Genomic DNA, 16,148 nt, shown 5'->3' with positions numbered 1-16,148 from the left:
TAGAAACAGGGAGACATGAAAGACATTTGGACATGAAAGTAAGTTGTGTTACTTTGGGCCAGTCACCAGGAGACGGTGAGTTCTAGTCCCACCTTAGGCATGAAAGCCGGCTGAATGATTCTGGGCCAATCACCAGGAGATGGTGAGTTCTAGTTCCGTGTTAGGCATGAAAGATGAATTATAGTTATGACTTAAGCATGAAAGTCGGCTGGGTGACACTGGCCCAATCACCAGGAGACGGTGAGTTCTAGTCCTGCCTTAGGCTTCAAAGTCAATTGGGTGATTTTGGGCCAATCACCAGGAGATGGTGAGTTCTAGTCCCGCCTTAGGCGTCAAAGTCAATTGGGTGACTGGGCCAATCACCAGGAGACGGTGAGTTCTAGTCCCGCCTGAGGCATGAAAGGTGACCAGGTGACTTTGGACCAGTCACTAGGAGACAGTGAGTTCTAGTCCAGTCTTAGGCATGAAAGCCAGCTGGGTGACTTTGAGCCAGTCACACTCTCTCAGCCCTAGGAAGGTGGCAATGGCCAACCAGTTCTGAAAAACCTTGCCAAGAAACGTATCCAGGACGTCTCGAAGAATCAACCAGATTGAACGGAATAATAATAATAATAATAATAATAATAATAATAATAACAACAACAACAACAACAACAACAACAACAACAATAATAATAATAATCCAGCATGGTTATCTCATTTGCTGTGTGCTACTGTCATTTTTGAGTATATAATAATAATAATAATAATAATAATAATAATAATAATAATAATAATAATAATAATAATAATAATAATAATAATAATAATAATAATAATAATACCACCTTAACAGTTCCTAGGTCCTTGGTTAGGACTCAAGCTGCTGAGCTATTAACCAGCCTCAAAGGCTGTGAATCTCACTAAAGTTAAATAATAATAATAATAATAATAATAATAATAATAATAATAATAATAATAAAAAAAAAAAATAAAAATAAAAACAAACAAAAAAAAAAAAAACAACCATTTTGGCTAATACCGATGCTCAGCCCCAGATTCCCATAAGCCAGAGTAGCCCCTAAACTGAGATCGATCAAGATTTGCCCATTTATAGATGGAAAAGAGGACAAAATTTAACCCAGATGTGCAATACATTTAGAGGAGAGATAAGTTACCTATCCAGCAAAACCTCCTTAGTCAGCTGTTTATATCTGTAAATCATCTGTTAAGAATTTTCTAGGATTAGTTTGTTTACGTATGTTGAAGGACCGGAGATCAGAAGCTTGTATGTAACCCCCCCCACCCCAAATTACAGGCAGTCCTCAATTTACAACCATTCATTTAGCAACCGTTTGAAGTTACAGTGGCATCGAAAAAAAGTGACTTATGGCCTGTTTTCACACTTACGACCACTGCAGCATCCCCTTTGCCACGTGGCCCAAATTCAGACATTTGGCAGCTCACTCATACTTATGACGGTTGCACTGCACTGATCCCTTTTTGCGACCTTCTGACGAGCCAAGTCAACGGGGAGGCCAGATTCGCTTAACGAAGTGCAGTGATTCGCTTAACCATCGGGAGATAAAAGGTGGTAAAAGGGCCCAAAACTCGCTTAACAACGGCCCCGTCGAGCGATGGAAATTTTGGGCTCCAATGTGGTCGTAAATCGAGGACTACCAGTCTTTTTGTGAAACGGCGGAAACCTCTGATGGACTTTTTGCTAAAAATGGGAACAAAATTGATTTGAGGAGAAAGCAAATTTTTCCAGGATGAATCCGGAGGCAGGAAAAAAAAAAGGCAAAAAATCCGGTTTCCCGTGATCCATTTGGGTTCTGCCGTCAGGAAAGGATACTGATCGAAGCTGAGAGGGATCCCAATCTGGTAATCTCGGACAGCGTTAAGCACCCGCAGATCTCGACAGGTTTCGACAAAGTTTTCCGGTGCAAATTTGTCGATGAAGCATTTTCCAAAAGAGGCAGCCTACAGGTAGAGAAAAAACAATGAGGGAATGATTTTCCTCGTTCAGCGCAAGTTTCTAGTCCTTATGGTGTTAAGCGAAGTGGGAAAGCTTGCAAAGGGAATTCTGGGACTTGAAGTCCTTGCATTTTAAAGCGTGCAGGCTGAGGGATTCTGGGAGTTGAAGTCCACCCCTCTTAAAGCATGCCAGCTGAGGAATTCTGGGAGTTGAAGTCCACCCATCTTAAATCATGCTGGCTGGGGAATTCTGGGAGTTGAAGTCTATCCATATTAAAGCATGCTGGCTGGGGAATTCTGGGAGTTGAAGTCTATCCATATTAAAGCATGCTGGCTGGAGGATTCTGCGATTTGAAGTCAATCCATTTTAAATCATGCCGGCAGGGAATTGAGCCTTGGTAGCACAGTGGACTAAAGCACTGTTATTAACATCTGCTGCCTGCAATTACTGCAAGTTCAGATCTCACCAGGCTCAAGGTTGACTCAGCCTTCCATCCTTTCTAAGGTAGGTAAAATGAGGACCCAGATTGTGGGGGCAATAAGCTGATATATTTGTAATAAATATATTTTATTTTATACAAATATATATATAAATATATATATTTTGTATAAATATACAAATAAATAATATTTGCATATTTATACAAATATACAAAAGTATGAAGGCTATTGCTTAACGCATTGGAAGCCGCCCTGAGTCTCCGGAGAAGGGCAGCATATAAATAAAAATAAAAATAAAAATAAAAATTATCTGAACTGAAGTCCATGCGTTTTAAAGCATGCCGGCTGGGGAATTCTGGGAGTTGAAGTCCACCCATCTTCAAGCTGTGAAGTTTCCTAACCACTGGTCTATGCCAACCTTGCCTCTGTTCCCCCACCTGAGCTGAAGGCTGGGCCCAGACCCCCTGCAGGGATTTACCTGTCCCCCTTACCTGGAGCAGAGCTTTCTGGATGGGTGGAGAATGTTCGTAGCTGGCTGCTTTAATGCATTGCTCGACGGCCTCGGGAAGCAGTTTCTGGTCCTTGATTTCACGCAGGTATTCATCCGCCTTCTGGCTTTCTTTCTGATCAGAGAGAAGAAACGCAACCGGTTTAAATTTGGGCTTCAACCGAGGTCATAAGTCAAGGACTACCTGGACAGAATTGACCACAATTGAGCCCAAATTTTCTGTTGCTAAGCGAGGCAGACCTTAAGTGAGTTTTGCCCCCTTTTACGACCGTTCTTGCCACGATCGTTAATCATATTCTTGCCGTTTTTAACTTATTTAACAATGTCGTTAAGTGAATCAGGCTTCCCCATGGACGCAAAAGGGGGATCACACGACCCCGGGACACTGCAACTGTCATAAATGTGAGTCAGCTGCCAAGCATGTCTGAATTTTGATCACATGATCATGGGGACACTGCAACGGACGTAAAGTGTGAAAAACGGTCATCAGTCGCTTTTTTACTGCTGTTGCAACTTCGGTCACTAAATGAACTGTTGTAAGTCGAGGATACTGCTTGTATCTACAATTGATGCTTAATAAATAAAACTTTTCCTTAAAAATTATAACTGGGGCCTTTCCAAACAATTGTTCCCCAAAGTCATGGATCCCATTTGTGAATATCTCTGCGGCATTAACACCAGGAGTGTACAGGCAGTCCTCGACTTACAACAGTTCATTTAGTGACTGTTCAAAGTTACGATGGGACTGGAAAAAAAGTGACTTATGGCATTTTTCACACTTATGACCACTGCAGCCTTCCCGTGGTCGCGTGATTTACATTAATACGCTTGGCAACGGACTCACATTTATGACAGTTGCAGTGTTCCCGGGGTCACGCGATTCCCTTTTTTGCGACCTTCTGTATATAACTTTTTATTATTTTTTATAAAAACAAACAAACATTTAGTACATCTGTCGCCCCTTCCCTGTGACATCTCGGTGTTATCTTAGGTCCTTCTTCTTCTTCCAAAAAAGAAACTTTCTTCTATCTTGATCTTTATACAAACCATTTTAATATCTCCTTACTAAAACAAAATTCTGCCTATCAAACGTTTAAATCATAAAGCTTTTATCTTTTATATCTCTTTTCCAACCAATAATAGAAACAGTTCCATATTCTATAATACTCTATCTCTTCCCTATATTTAATCCTTAAAGTCAATCTATTCATTTCTGCAAAAAAAAATTCAATTTTTTGTGTTGAAAATTAAAAGGAGAAGATTTTTGGCTTGAATTTTGATTTTTTATTCCCCTTGGATTAGAGACTATATACTCAATTAAATTAAATTGGACTCCTAAAGTTTGTTCCCCCATGGATTAAGACTTGAAGAGTCAGAAGAATTCTTCTTCTTTAAATTTTTATTGTTTAATTCTCCCATTTTTTCTCCCTTTTTTACTAAATCGACTTTTTTATGAATTTTGATTTTTGATTTTGACTCTAAAACATTATCTTTCAGCCTTTCTTACTTTTTTTTTACTTTTTTGCGACCTTCTGACAAGCCAAGTCAACGGGGGGAGCCCGATTCACTTAACAAACGTCTGATTCACTTAACAACGGCATTGATTTGCTTAACGAGTGTGATGAGAAAAATCGTAAAATGGGACAAAACTCACTTACTGTACTTTTCGGAGTATAAGACGTACTTGTTTATGTTTGTTTGTTTGTTTGTTTATTAGATTTGTATACCGCCCTACTCCCGAAGGACTCAGGGCGGTGAACAGCCATGAAATAAAACATATCAATACAAAATTTAAAATAGAAATAAAACAAGTTAGATAAATTTGGCTGAACCATATTTAAAACCCCAATAATTTAAAACCAAATTTAAAATTCCCATTTAAAAGAGGAGAAGTTTAGGTCAGGCCGGCTTGCTGGAATAGGAACGTCTTCAGCGTGCGACGGAAGGTACGCAGATCCGGAATCCTCCGTATCTCGGGGGGGAGCTCGTTCCAGATAGTAGGTGCCCCCACAGAGAAGGCTCTCCCCCTGGGGGCCGCCAGTCGACATTGTTTGGCCGACGGCACCCGGAGGAGTCCCTCTCTATGGGAGCGTACTGGTCGGTGGGAGGCTATTGGTGGTAGCAGGCGGTCCCGTAGATAACCAGGTCCTGAGCCATGGAGCGCTCTAAAGGTGATGACCAAAACCTTGAAGCGCACTCGGAAGACCACCGGGAGCCAGTGCAGCTCGCGCAGGAGAGGCGTTACATGGGAGCGCCACGTCGCTCCCATCACCACCCGCGCGGCCTTTCCACACACACTTTCCACACACACACCCCAAAAGAGGTGGAAACGTCGGCGTGTTTTATACACCGAATACAGCCCCGAAGCCCCGTCCCTCACATCCCGTTTTTGCGAAAAACTGGACATGCAGAGGGTTTGGGAGGCCTGCAGAGTGCTCCTGGGGCCTGGGGAGGGCAAAAACTTTTTTTATGTATTATTATTATTATTATTATTATTATTATTATTATTATTATTATTATTATTATTATTATTATTATTTATTTATTTATTTTATTTATTTTATTTTATTAAATTTTTATACTGTCCTTCTCCCAGAGGACTCAGGGCGGTGTACAGCCAGAGATAAAACCCACAACAATATAGAAGTTAAAAGACGAATAAAAATATTAATATTAAATAATTTAATATAAAATATTAATATATAATTTAATATAAAATATTAAATAATTTGGCTAATTTGACTAATCATTTATTATTAGTTATATTTCTATGCCGCCCACTCTCCGAGGACTCTTGCTTGCCTCTACGAAATCTTGGTGTGTCTTATAGTCCGAAAAATATGGACAAAGAAATTTCTTACTTAGCAACATCAATTCTGGCCTCCATTGTGGTCGCAAGTCGAGGACAAGGGAGATTTTTTTTCTAGCATTTTTCGTTCCACCCCTCCTTGGTCGTCTTATTTTACCTCATATTCTTTCTGCGCTTCAAGCAGCAAGGCCCCGGGCGACATGGAGGCGATTTTGAAGATCTCCTCGCTGGCCTCTGAAAGAGAGAACAGGGGTGGGAAGTCTTGACTATCGGCCACTTAAAAGTCGGGGAAAGTTTCTAGTCCTCTTTGTTCACGGTCAGACTAGGGAAAGTTCCTAGTCCTCTTTGTTCAGCCAGGAAAACCCACCTGGGATCTCGTGCAGGAATTCGTGAGTGGAGCGAGAGAAAATGCGCACCCCATCCAGTTCTGGGACCAGGTGCGAATCCTCACTCAGAGGATATCTGAGGGTTGGCGTTAAGGAATTGAGGAGCCGTTCTTTGGAAATCGATAAGAGAAAGATGATCTCTGCTGATCATTGCTATGCCTCCCCCACCCACCACCTCAGGAGACCCCATAAGTGGGAGAACTCCAGCCACATCCTAAGGTAGGCTGGTTCAAACAATGGAGGCTCAGCATTCTCCGTTATTGCAAGTCAAGTATTTCAGGGCTGTTGTAAGTTTTGAGTAAGGATACTGAATGCTTTGCTGGTCGCTTCCAGCAACCATAAGGCACCGGTCCCAGGCCATCACAACGGCACGCTGCCGGCTGTGTTGTCGCGTACACCTGTCAAGTTAAAAAGAAAGAATAAGTGAGTTGGAAGGGGCCTTGGAGGTCTTCTAGTCCAACCCCCTGCCCATACAGGAGACCCTCTACCATTTCAGACAAATGGCTCTTCCTAAAAGATTCCAGTGATGGAGCACCCACAACTTCTGGTGGCAAGTTGTTCCACGGGTTAATTATTATAACTGTGAGGAAATTTCTTCTTAGTTCTAGGTTGCTTCTCTCCTTGATTAGTTTCCATCCATTGTTTTTTTCTCCTGCCTTCAGGTACTTTTGAGAAAAACCTGACCCCCCCTCTCCTCTTTGGGGCAGCCCCTCAAATATTGGAACGCTGCTATCATATCACCTTCCTTTCGTTAAACCAGACCTACCCAGTTCCTGCAACCGTTTTTCGTATGTTTTAGCTTCCTAATCCTCTTCTCTGCATTCTTTCTAGAGTCTCAACGTCTTTTTTGTACTGTCGTGACCAAAACTGTTGTAAGTCGAGGACTGCTGGTAATCGGTTTTAGGAAAAGACAGAAGAACCCCGGGGTTTTGGGGGTGCTTACCAGGCCATCTGCTTGGGAGGGGACCGGTAGTCGCAAGTGAATTCAGCCATTTTTTCCTGGCGGGAAGCAGAAGAAAACGAAAATTATATCAAAAAATATTTGCTTTGCCGTCTAAATCTGGCCGGCAGGGGAATTCTGGGAATCGCAGTCCAGCCATCCTGTCAGGGGAATTCTGGGAGTTGAAGTCCACCCATGCTGGCAGGGAATTCTGGGAGTTGAAGTCCACCCATCCTGTCAGGGGAATTCTGTGAATTGCAGTCCAGCCATCCTGTCAGGGGAATTCTGTGAATTGCAGTCCAGCCATCCTGTCAGGGGAATTCTGGGAGTTGAAGTCCACCCATCCTGTCAGGGGAATTCTGGGAGTTGAAGTCCACCCATCCTGTCAGGGGAATTCTGGGAATTGCAGTCCAGCCATCCTGTCAGGGGAATTCTGGGAGTTGAAGTCCACCCATCCTGTCAGGGGAATTCTGGGAGTTGAAGTCCACCCATCCTGTCAGGGGAATTCTGGGAATTGGAGTCCACCCATCCTGTCAGGGGAATTCTGGGAATTGCAGTCCAGCCATCCTGTCAGGGGAATTCTGGGAGTTGAAGTCCACCCATGCTGGCAGGGAATTCTGGGAGTTGAAGTCCACCCATCCTGTCAGGGGAATTCTGGGAATTGGAGTCCAGCCATCCTGTCAGGGGAATTCTGGGAGTTGAAGTCCACCCATGCTGGCAGGGAATTCTGGGAATTGAAGTCCAGCCATCCTGTCAGGGGAATTCTGGGAATTGGAGTCCACCCATCCTGTCAGGGGAATTCTGGGAATTGAAGTCCAGCCATCCTGTCAGGGGAATTCTGGGAATTGCAGTCCAGCCATCCTGTCAGGGGAATTCTGGGAGTTGAAGTCCACCCATGCTGGCAGGGAATTCTGGGATTTGGATCTCACCTTTAAGTTCGACCGGCCCATCCAGAGGTAGCCGGTGTCGGTGAAGAGCGCTAAAAACCGGTGGTTGAACGACACGGCCATCCTGAGGAAGGAGCCGGCATGCAGACTAAGCCAAGGCAGGGTCTACAGTAAGGAAAGGAGACCACCAGCTAAATTCAAGACCCCGCTCCCTTTCCACGCATTGACTGATCCCTTTACAGTGCAGGTAATTGACTTACGACCACCACTGGGCCCACGATGTGGTCATTAAGCGAGTCGGGGCCAATTTTATGTCCTTTTCGTGGTGGTCGTTAAGTGAATAAGTCTGTTGCTAAGTGAATCCTGGTTTCCCCATTGACATGGCTTGATTGGAAGCCTCTGAGGACGACGCACAGGGCGATCGCATGACCCCAGGATGCTGCCACTGTCACACATATATGTCGGTTGTGCCAAGCACTCGAATTCGGAGCACGTGACCATGGAGACGTTGTAAGTGTGAGGACTGGTGGCAAATAACCCCCTTTTTTTTTTAGCACCAGAGGAACTTTGAATTGTCATTAAACAAATGGTCATAACCCAAGGACTACCGGTGTCTATCAGGCTCACGTCCACCCAAGCTCAGGCGTTTTGCAGCCAGAATAAAATAGGGTCCAAAATCAAATTCAGCAGTTGAGATTCCCTGCAATGAGCCCTGACAGATTTCCAAGACAGGGAAATCCTGGTGACTCTTAAAATGGGGGGAATCTTTTATTTTTTATTTGTTGGTGGTGGGGAGTTTTTTTGTATCCCATCTTGATTACTCTTATTCTTACAAAATTACAATATTATTCTGACAAATAACTCAAAGTGGCGAACGTTTCCTCCCTCCTCTTGTTTTCCCTGAAACAACAACCCTGTAAGGTGGGTTGGGCTAAGTGATTGGCCCCAAAGTCTCCCAGCTGGCTTTCGTGCCTTAGGCGGGACTAGAACTCACCCTCTCCTGGTAATTGGCTGAAAGTCTCCCAGCTGGCTTTCGTGCCTTAGGCGGGACTAGAACTCACCCTCTCCTGGTAATTGGCTAAAAGTCACCCAGCTGGCTTTCGTGCCTTAGGCGGGACTAGAATCCCTCAGCCAACGGGGATTCTGGGAGTTGAAGTCCACCCATCTTCAAGCTACCAAGGTTGAGAAACACTGCTCTAGCTACAAACCATGGCTTATCAGCCCCCACAGACGCCCTGCGGAAAGACCAACAATTTCAGAATGAAAGGATTTGGGCCCACGCACCACCGGATTGTAGGCTGCGTCATCCAGAAGGTACAATTCTTGTCCGACCGCAAGGAGAATTTTGGTGACCCTGTTTTGGCAAAGGACCGTCCAGCAGGAGGGGGGGCCTTGAAGACCTAGCCGGAAAGGGAGAAAAGAGGTCATCCATCTGAACTCTGAGGAGAAGAAATGTTCAACTCTGTCTGGATACCGACCATTTTTTTTCCTAAAAAGCATTTCACAAGGGAGCGAGGCGCGTGGGCAGTCCTCGGCTTAACGACCGTTGCTTTGGGGCACAATTGAGCCCCAAATTTCCGTTGCTAAGCGGGATAGTTGTTTAAGAGGGTTTTGTCCCATTTTACGACCTTTCTTTGCCACCGTCGTTAAGCGAATCACTGCAGCTATTCAGTGAGGAACACGGTTGCGAAGCGAATCTGGCTTCCCCGCCGACTTTGTTGGTCGGAATGTCGCAAAAGGGGGATCGTGTGATCCCGCCGACACTCCGACCGTCATAAATACGAGTCAGTTGCCAAGCGTCAGAATTTTGATCACGGGAATGCTGCAACGGTCGTAAGTGTGAAAACAGTCATAAGTCCCTTTTTTCCAATGCCGTCGTAACTTCGGTCACTAAATGAATGGTTGTAAGTCGAGGACTACTCGGAACGATGTCTCCTCCATTTCAGATGGGTTTTCGCCGCTCAGAGCGCCAAGGGTCGCTTCTGACTAGATTTAGACTCCTGCACCATGAGGACTAGAAACCTGAGACTTCCCTTTTGCACGAAACGTACAGCACATACAGGTAAACCCCCAATTTGCCAGAGTTTGTTTAGCGACCGTTCAAAGTTGCAACGGCAGTGAAAAAAACGACTCATGACCGTGTTGTAGCATTCCCACCAAATTCAGACGCTTGGCAAAACGGACTCGCATTTATGACGGCTGAAGGGTCCTGGGGGGTCAGATGATCCCCTTTGGCGACCTTCTTGAGGCTTTGAAGAAGAAACTGGGCTGACCTCTGTCAGAAATGGTGTCGCGTCTCCCACTTGGGCGGGGGGGGTTGGACTAGATGACCTCTAAGGTCCCTTCCGACTCTGTTATTCTGTTATTATTCTGTTATCATTCAGAAATTGTGGGAGCTTCATCCCTGGAAGATGGGCTGGGCTTCCATCTGTCAGAAATGGTGTAGGGCCGTGATGGCGAACCCATGACACGTGTGGCACAGGTGGCACGTGGAGCCATATCTGTGGGCACGCGAGCCGTCGCCCCAGTTCAGCTCCAGCGCACATGCGCGGGCTGGCTGGCCAACTGATTTCCGGGCCTTCTGGGCCCACCAGAAGTTGGGAAACGGGCTGTTTCTGGCCTCCGGAGAGCTCCCGGAGGGTGGGGAAGACTGTTTTCATCCTCCCCAGGCTCCTAGAAAGTCCCTGGAGCCTGGGGAGGGCGAAAAAACAGGCCTACCATGTTTTTCGCATGCCGAAAGCAGGGGAGCGCAGGGTGGGGGGTCATGTACACTTGCGTGCGGAGGCGGGGCGGGACGCATTGAATTATGGGCGTGGGCACACATGCATACAACCACACGCCCCCGGGTTCCCCCCGCTTTTGGCACACAACGGCAAAAAGGTTAGCCATCACTGGTGTAGGGTTTCCTGCTTGGGTGGAGGGGTGTGTGTGGACTAGATGACCTCCAAGGCCCCTTCCGACTCTGTCAATCATCTGTTTAAAAAGTCAGGACAGAAGCCGGATTCACTTAGCCACCGTGCGACCGACTGAACCGCTGCAGTGACTCGCTTAACAACTGTTCTTGTAAAAAAAGGGGGCAAAACTAGAAAGTCCCTGGTGCCTGGGGAGAGCGAAAAAATAGGCCTACCATGTTTTTCGCATGCCGAAAGCAGGGGAGCGTGGGAGGGGAGGGTCGGAACGCTGGGAAGACAGAACCGCACCTGGCACGACCGGAAGCTTCCGTACTTTCATGTCGTAGATGTTGTTGGCCAGGCTGAAGCGGTGTTGAAGGGCGGAGAGAATAACCAAACCGGTGCCGTAGGTTGTGTAAAACACCCTGGCCTCCAGCACTCGTTCCTGCACCGCGTCCTGACGGACAAGAGAGAAAGAATGACGAATAGAAATAAGAAATAATAGAAATAATAAGAAAAGGAACTTGTTTTAACATATTTAACATATTTTTAAATTTTAAATTTTTAATTGGTTTGTCATTTTAAACTGGGGCCAAATTAATATATATTCTTTTAATTGTTCTTAAGGTCTGTATTGTACGTTTTTATCTGGCTGTACACCGCCCTGAGTCCCTCGGGAGAAGGTGCGGTATATAAATTTGAAATAAAATAAAAAAAATAAAAAAGAAATAAAGTTTTCTTTTGGAAAAGTTTTTTTCAGTTTGATCTCTTGCACACAGAATATAAAATGTACATTTTCTCATACGGAATTCATCCGACATAGACATGGTTTCTGTAAAGAAAGCATTAAAATAAGGCATTTTAATTGCCGTCGGAGTTGCTCTTCTACTTTTTCTTCCCTCATTTCGCAACAAACCTTTTTTTTTTTTTTTTGATAAATTTTATTAGAGCATTTTGTTATAGTAAAAAAAAAAATCAAAAACAGATGTATTATAATTTTTCTATCACGGTGTAACATCACCAAAGTATCCATATATATATATATATATATATATATATATATATATATATATATATATATATATATATATATATATATATATATATATATATATATATATGTGTGTGTGTGTGTGTGTGTGTGTGTGTGTGTGTGTGTGTGTGTGTGTGTGTGTGTGTGTGTGTGTGTGTGTGTGTATGTATGTATGTATGTATGTATGTATGTATGTGTATATGTATATATATATATATATATATATATACACACACACATACATACATACATACATACATATATATATATATACACATACATACATACATACATACATATATATATATATATATATATATATATGTTTTCTGAGGTTTTCGCGGGTGTTTGTATGTAGGTCTTTGGTTATTCGGGTTTTCTCCGCGTAAAATTGGAGGTGTCTTGGCAACGGTATATATATATATATATATATATATATATATATATATATATATATATATACACACCAATAATCAGAGTAAAAATAGAAAATATTTACAGATTCTCATATACAAATTTACATTTCCAATACTTATTAATTACCATAAATATACCATCATCGATAATTATAATCCAACATTATCCTTTGTCTCTCTCCCATCGTTTCTGGGTCCAATCATACCACATATTCCAACTACCATAAAAGTCTCAAAAATAATTTATAAAATCATGGAATGTGCAGAGTCTGATAGACTTAACAAAACTGATTAAGGGTAAAAGAGACTCAAACCTTCTTCTTCTTTTTCTTTCTTTCTCTTCCCTCCTCTCCTCTACTTCCTTCCTCCTCTCCTACCTCATCCTACTTCCCCTTCCTTTCCTCCACTCCTCTTTTCTTTTCCCCCTTCTCACCTTCTCTCCTACTCCTCTCCCCTACTCTTCCGTCTTCCCCTAATAGAAAAGAAACTTGAAGGGACCTTGGAGGTCTTCTAGTCCAGCCCCCAGCCAAACAGGAGAGCCAATACCATTTCAGACAAATCCTTCTGCAGCAGGCTCCAATTCTCCCTACAGTTAACCCTGGTTTATAACAGAAGGACACATCGGAGTTCATACACCTGACGTGTCTTGCTTCTTGGGAGGCTTAGCATGGGGCAAGGCTCCATGCAACCGTGTCTCGAACCCAGCTCCGCCACAACCCTGCCAACTGGTGTCACTTACGCTGGTCATGGTGACTTTTTTCTTGAATTCGCCAAACAGGCTGTGAAGAAGGACGATGCCGTTTTCTTGGACGCTGAGTAGCTCCTCGCTGGTGGTCCAGCCCAGGAACATCGCCGGGGAATCCTTCCACTATCGGCAAAGAGACGGAGGCGCTTGCAAGACTGTTCGACCACAGGTCCCATCATCCCCAGCAGGTTCCAAGGCTTGGCTCTCTACCTGATGCCTGCCTTTTGTTAGCTTCGGTTCCCAGGTTCCCCTCTCTTCATCCGGAGCAGCTCGTCGCACAGATGCAACTACAACTCCCAGTATCCCCAGCTGGCTGTTGCTTCGCCCCCTTGTTCCACCCAGGATCCCCAAACGTTGACGGACTACATCTCCCATCCTGCTGAACAAATGTCCTGAGTTGGTTTAGAACTGTGTTTTTCAAGCTTGCTGACTTTTAAGATCTGTGGACTTCAACTCCCAGAATTCCACAGCCAGCTATGCATAGCTGGCTGTGGAATTCTGGGAGTTGAAGTCCACAGATCTTAAAAGTCAGCAAGCTTGAAAAACACCAGTGTAGCATGACAATTATGGGAAGTCCTCGATGTACAGCCACAATCAAGCCCCAAATTGCTGTCGTTAAGTTAAACATTTGCTAATTGGGTTTTGCTCCATTTTACGACCATTCTTGCCACGGTTGTTAAGTGAATTCCTGCAGTTAGGAACACTGCTTCCCCATGGACTTCGCTCATCACAAGGTCGCAATAGGGGATTGCGTGAGCCCGGGACACTGAGACCGTCATAAATACGAGTCCGTTGCCAAGCGTCCGAATTCTGATCCCGTGACCCTGGGGACGTTGCAACGGTCGTTAAGTGTGAAAAATGGCCCTAAGTTGCTTTTTTTCGGTGCCGTTGTCACTTCGAACGGTCACTAAGCGAACCGTCATAAGTCGAGGACTGCCTGGAACTGACCCGTGGGTCTTACTCACCACAACGCTGGCCAGCTGGATTCCAGAGGCAGAGTAGATCTCTAGAACAGGTCGGGAGCTGGGAGATTTCTCCTTCTTGTTTTTCATCAGGGCTACAAATTTAAAAAATAATAAGAAGAAGAGGAAGGACGCCTCCAATTTGGATTTCAAAAGGGACCATATGAATTAGATAAAATTCTACAAGGAACGGACGATAAATTGATAAAAAAAATCTTATAATTATTTATTAGGATACAAATTAGAAGAAGTGATTAAAGAAAATATGAGAATTTGGGCGAAAAATTTCGGTTACAATATTGAATTAGAAAAATGGGAGAAATTATGGAATATAAATTATAAACTAACAATGTCTGTACTCTATAAAGAAAACATGTACAAAATGTTTTATAAGTGGCACCTTCCGCCTGCCAGATTGGCAAAGATGTTCCCGAACACCTCCCCGCTATGCTGGAAATGCAAACACCAAAAAGGAACCTATTACCACATGTGGTGGTCCTGTCAGAAAGCAAAGCAATTTTGGCAAGTAATTAGAATACAAATAGAAGAAATAATAAACCAACAAATAGAAATGAGGCCAGAAACCTTCTTATTGGGAATAATTACCGGACAATATGAAAAAGAAATAAGATATTTAATTTATTTATTTAATTTATTTATTATTAAAATTTATATGCCGCCCTTCTCCCGTAGGACTCGGGGCGGCTCACACAATAAAAACCACAACAATAAAATACTAAAAACCAGTCCAAACTTAAAATCCCCAAAGTTAAAAGCCTCATAGTCGGTCATTATTCACATATTGACAGCAGCACGAATAGTTTTCGCTCAAAATTGGAAAAACAATGATATACCATCAGAGGATAAAGTGATTAGTAAAATTATGGAATGTGCGGAAATGGACAAGTTTACAAAAGAGATACAAGAAAAAGAGGAAACGGATTACTACTTAGTATGGGAGAAATGGTGTAAATGGTTGGAGGAGAAAAAAGGAAAAAAGATATGGAAATAAATGAGAAGATATAAATTGTGGATAGGAAATAAAGTACCAATTTATTTATTTATTATTTATTAAATTTTTATACCGCCCTTCTCCCGAAGGACTCAGGGCGGTGCACAGCCAAAAAATAAAACCAACAAATATATAAAAGTTAAAAAACTTTTAACTTGTGCAAGGCGTCTCGGTCCAGAAAGGGACGCAACGGGTAAATCAGGCAAACCTGATAGAATTTAGGTAAATAGTAAACTAAATATGTAGATTAGGAGAACACATATAGATGATATATTAGGAATATATGTATAAGGGCTATGTTAAAATAAGAAAGAAAATGTATAAATGTGAATATAGGCTACCAATGCGAAATGTTGAAAAGAAGATGTAAAGATGGATCTTCGTTTATGTGTTTGTATGTTTCAATGCTGTTTGTTTGTTTGTTTATATTAAAAAAATGTTGAATAAAACAAAATTATGGGGGGGGAAAGAGGAAGGACGCCCCCAATTTGCAAATTGTGAGAACCTGGGAGTTCAGACGTACAAGGGGTTAAAAATTGAGTTGGGTGGGTTGAGACCTTCAGAGCTGCAGCTTGCAACCTTCTGATGCCTCCTTAAATGATAAGCAATTTGAAGACTGTTAATTGGGAGTTTTAGTCCTTGAGTTTTATCTCCCTTGCCTTTGGCCAACCCACGTGTCTCCCACTTCCTCCCTACCCCAAATTAAATCTCACATCAGTCCAGCCAGGAGTTTTTCAAACTTGGCAAATTGAACTCAGTGTGGACTTCATAGTCAATCAGAATAGAGCTGGAAGGGAGCTTGGAGGTCTTCTAGTCCAACCCCCTTCCCAGTCAGGAAACCCTCTACCATTCCAGACAAACGGTTGTCCAATCTCTTCTTCAAAACCTCCAGTGATGAAGCACCCACAAACTTCTGGTGGCAAGCAGTTCCGCTGCTTTGATTGTCCTCCCGCTACTAACTTATCCACTGCAGTGATTCGCTTAACAAGAAAGCTTGTAAAATGGGCCTGTAAAACTCACTGAACGAATGTCCCACTTAACCACAGAAATTTTGGGCTCAATTGTGGTCGTAAGTGAAGGACTATCGTACCTGCAATCAATCTCTTGTGTTGTTGTTGTTTTTTTTGATGTACCTTTTTAAGGTTTTGATCGTTCTATGTTT

The 16,148-nt window shown here is 43.3% G+C and overlaps 1 protein-coding gene across 1 annotated transcript in view; it reads right to left on the bottom strand.

The window, feature by feature from the left end:
• The window catches only part of VPS16 (VPS16 core subunit of CORVET and HOPS complexes), a 33,201-nt gene that overhangs the window by 12,279 nt on the left and 4,774 nt on the right, over positions 1–16,148 (bottom strand). Inside the window, exons 3-14 of the mRNA XM_060692274.2 lie at positions 13,978–14,069; positions 13,007–13,135; positions 11,128–11,275; positions 9,212–9,327; positions 7,970–8,092; positions 7,044–7,099; positions 6,409–6,498; positions 6,082–6,176; positions 5,872–5,948; positions 2,889–3,020; positions 1,835–1,962; positions 1,158–1,193 (exon numbers count right to left, since the gene is read on the bottom strand). Coding sequence (XP_060548257.1) covers positions 1,158–1,193; positions 1,835–1,962; positions 2,889–3,020; positions 5,872–5,948; positions 6,082–6,176; positions 6,409–6,498; positions 7,044–7,099; positions 7,970–8,092; positions 9,212–9,327; positions 11,128–11,275; positions 13,007–13,135; positions 13,978–14,069 — 1,222 coding nt within the window. The remainder of the gene's footprint in view (positions 1–1,157; positions 1,194–1,834; positions 1,963–2,888; positions 3,021–5,871; positions 5,949–6,081; positions 6,177–6,408; positions 6,499–7,043; positions 7,100–7,969; positions 8,093–9,211; positions 9,328–11,127; positions 11,276–13,006; positions 13,136–13,977; positions 14,070–16,148) is intronic.

The sequence above is a fragment of the Pantherophis guttatus genome, chromosome 8, assembly GCF_059756535.1.
Source record: "Pantherophis guttatus breed Tessera chromosome 8, ASM5975653v1, whole genome shotgun sequence".
In the NCBI taxonomy this organism is placed as follows: Eukaryota; Metazoa; Chordata; class Lepidosauria; order Squamata; family Colubridae; genus Pantherophis; species Pantherophis guttatus.
Note: the sequence above shows the minus strand (reverse complement) of the source record. Positions and strands in the feature narration are given on the sequence as shown.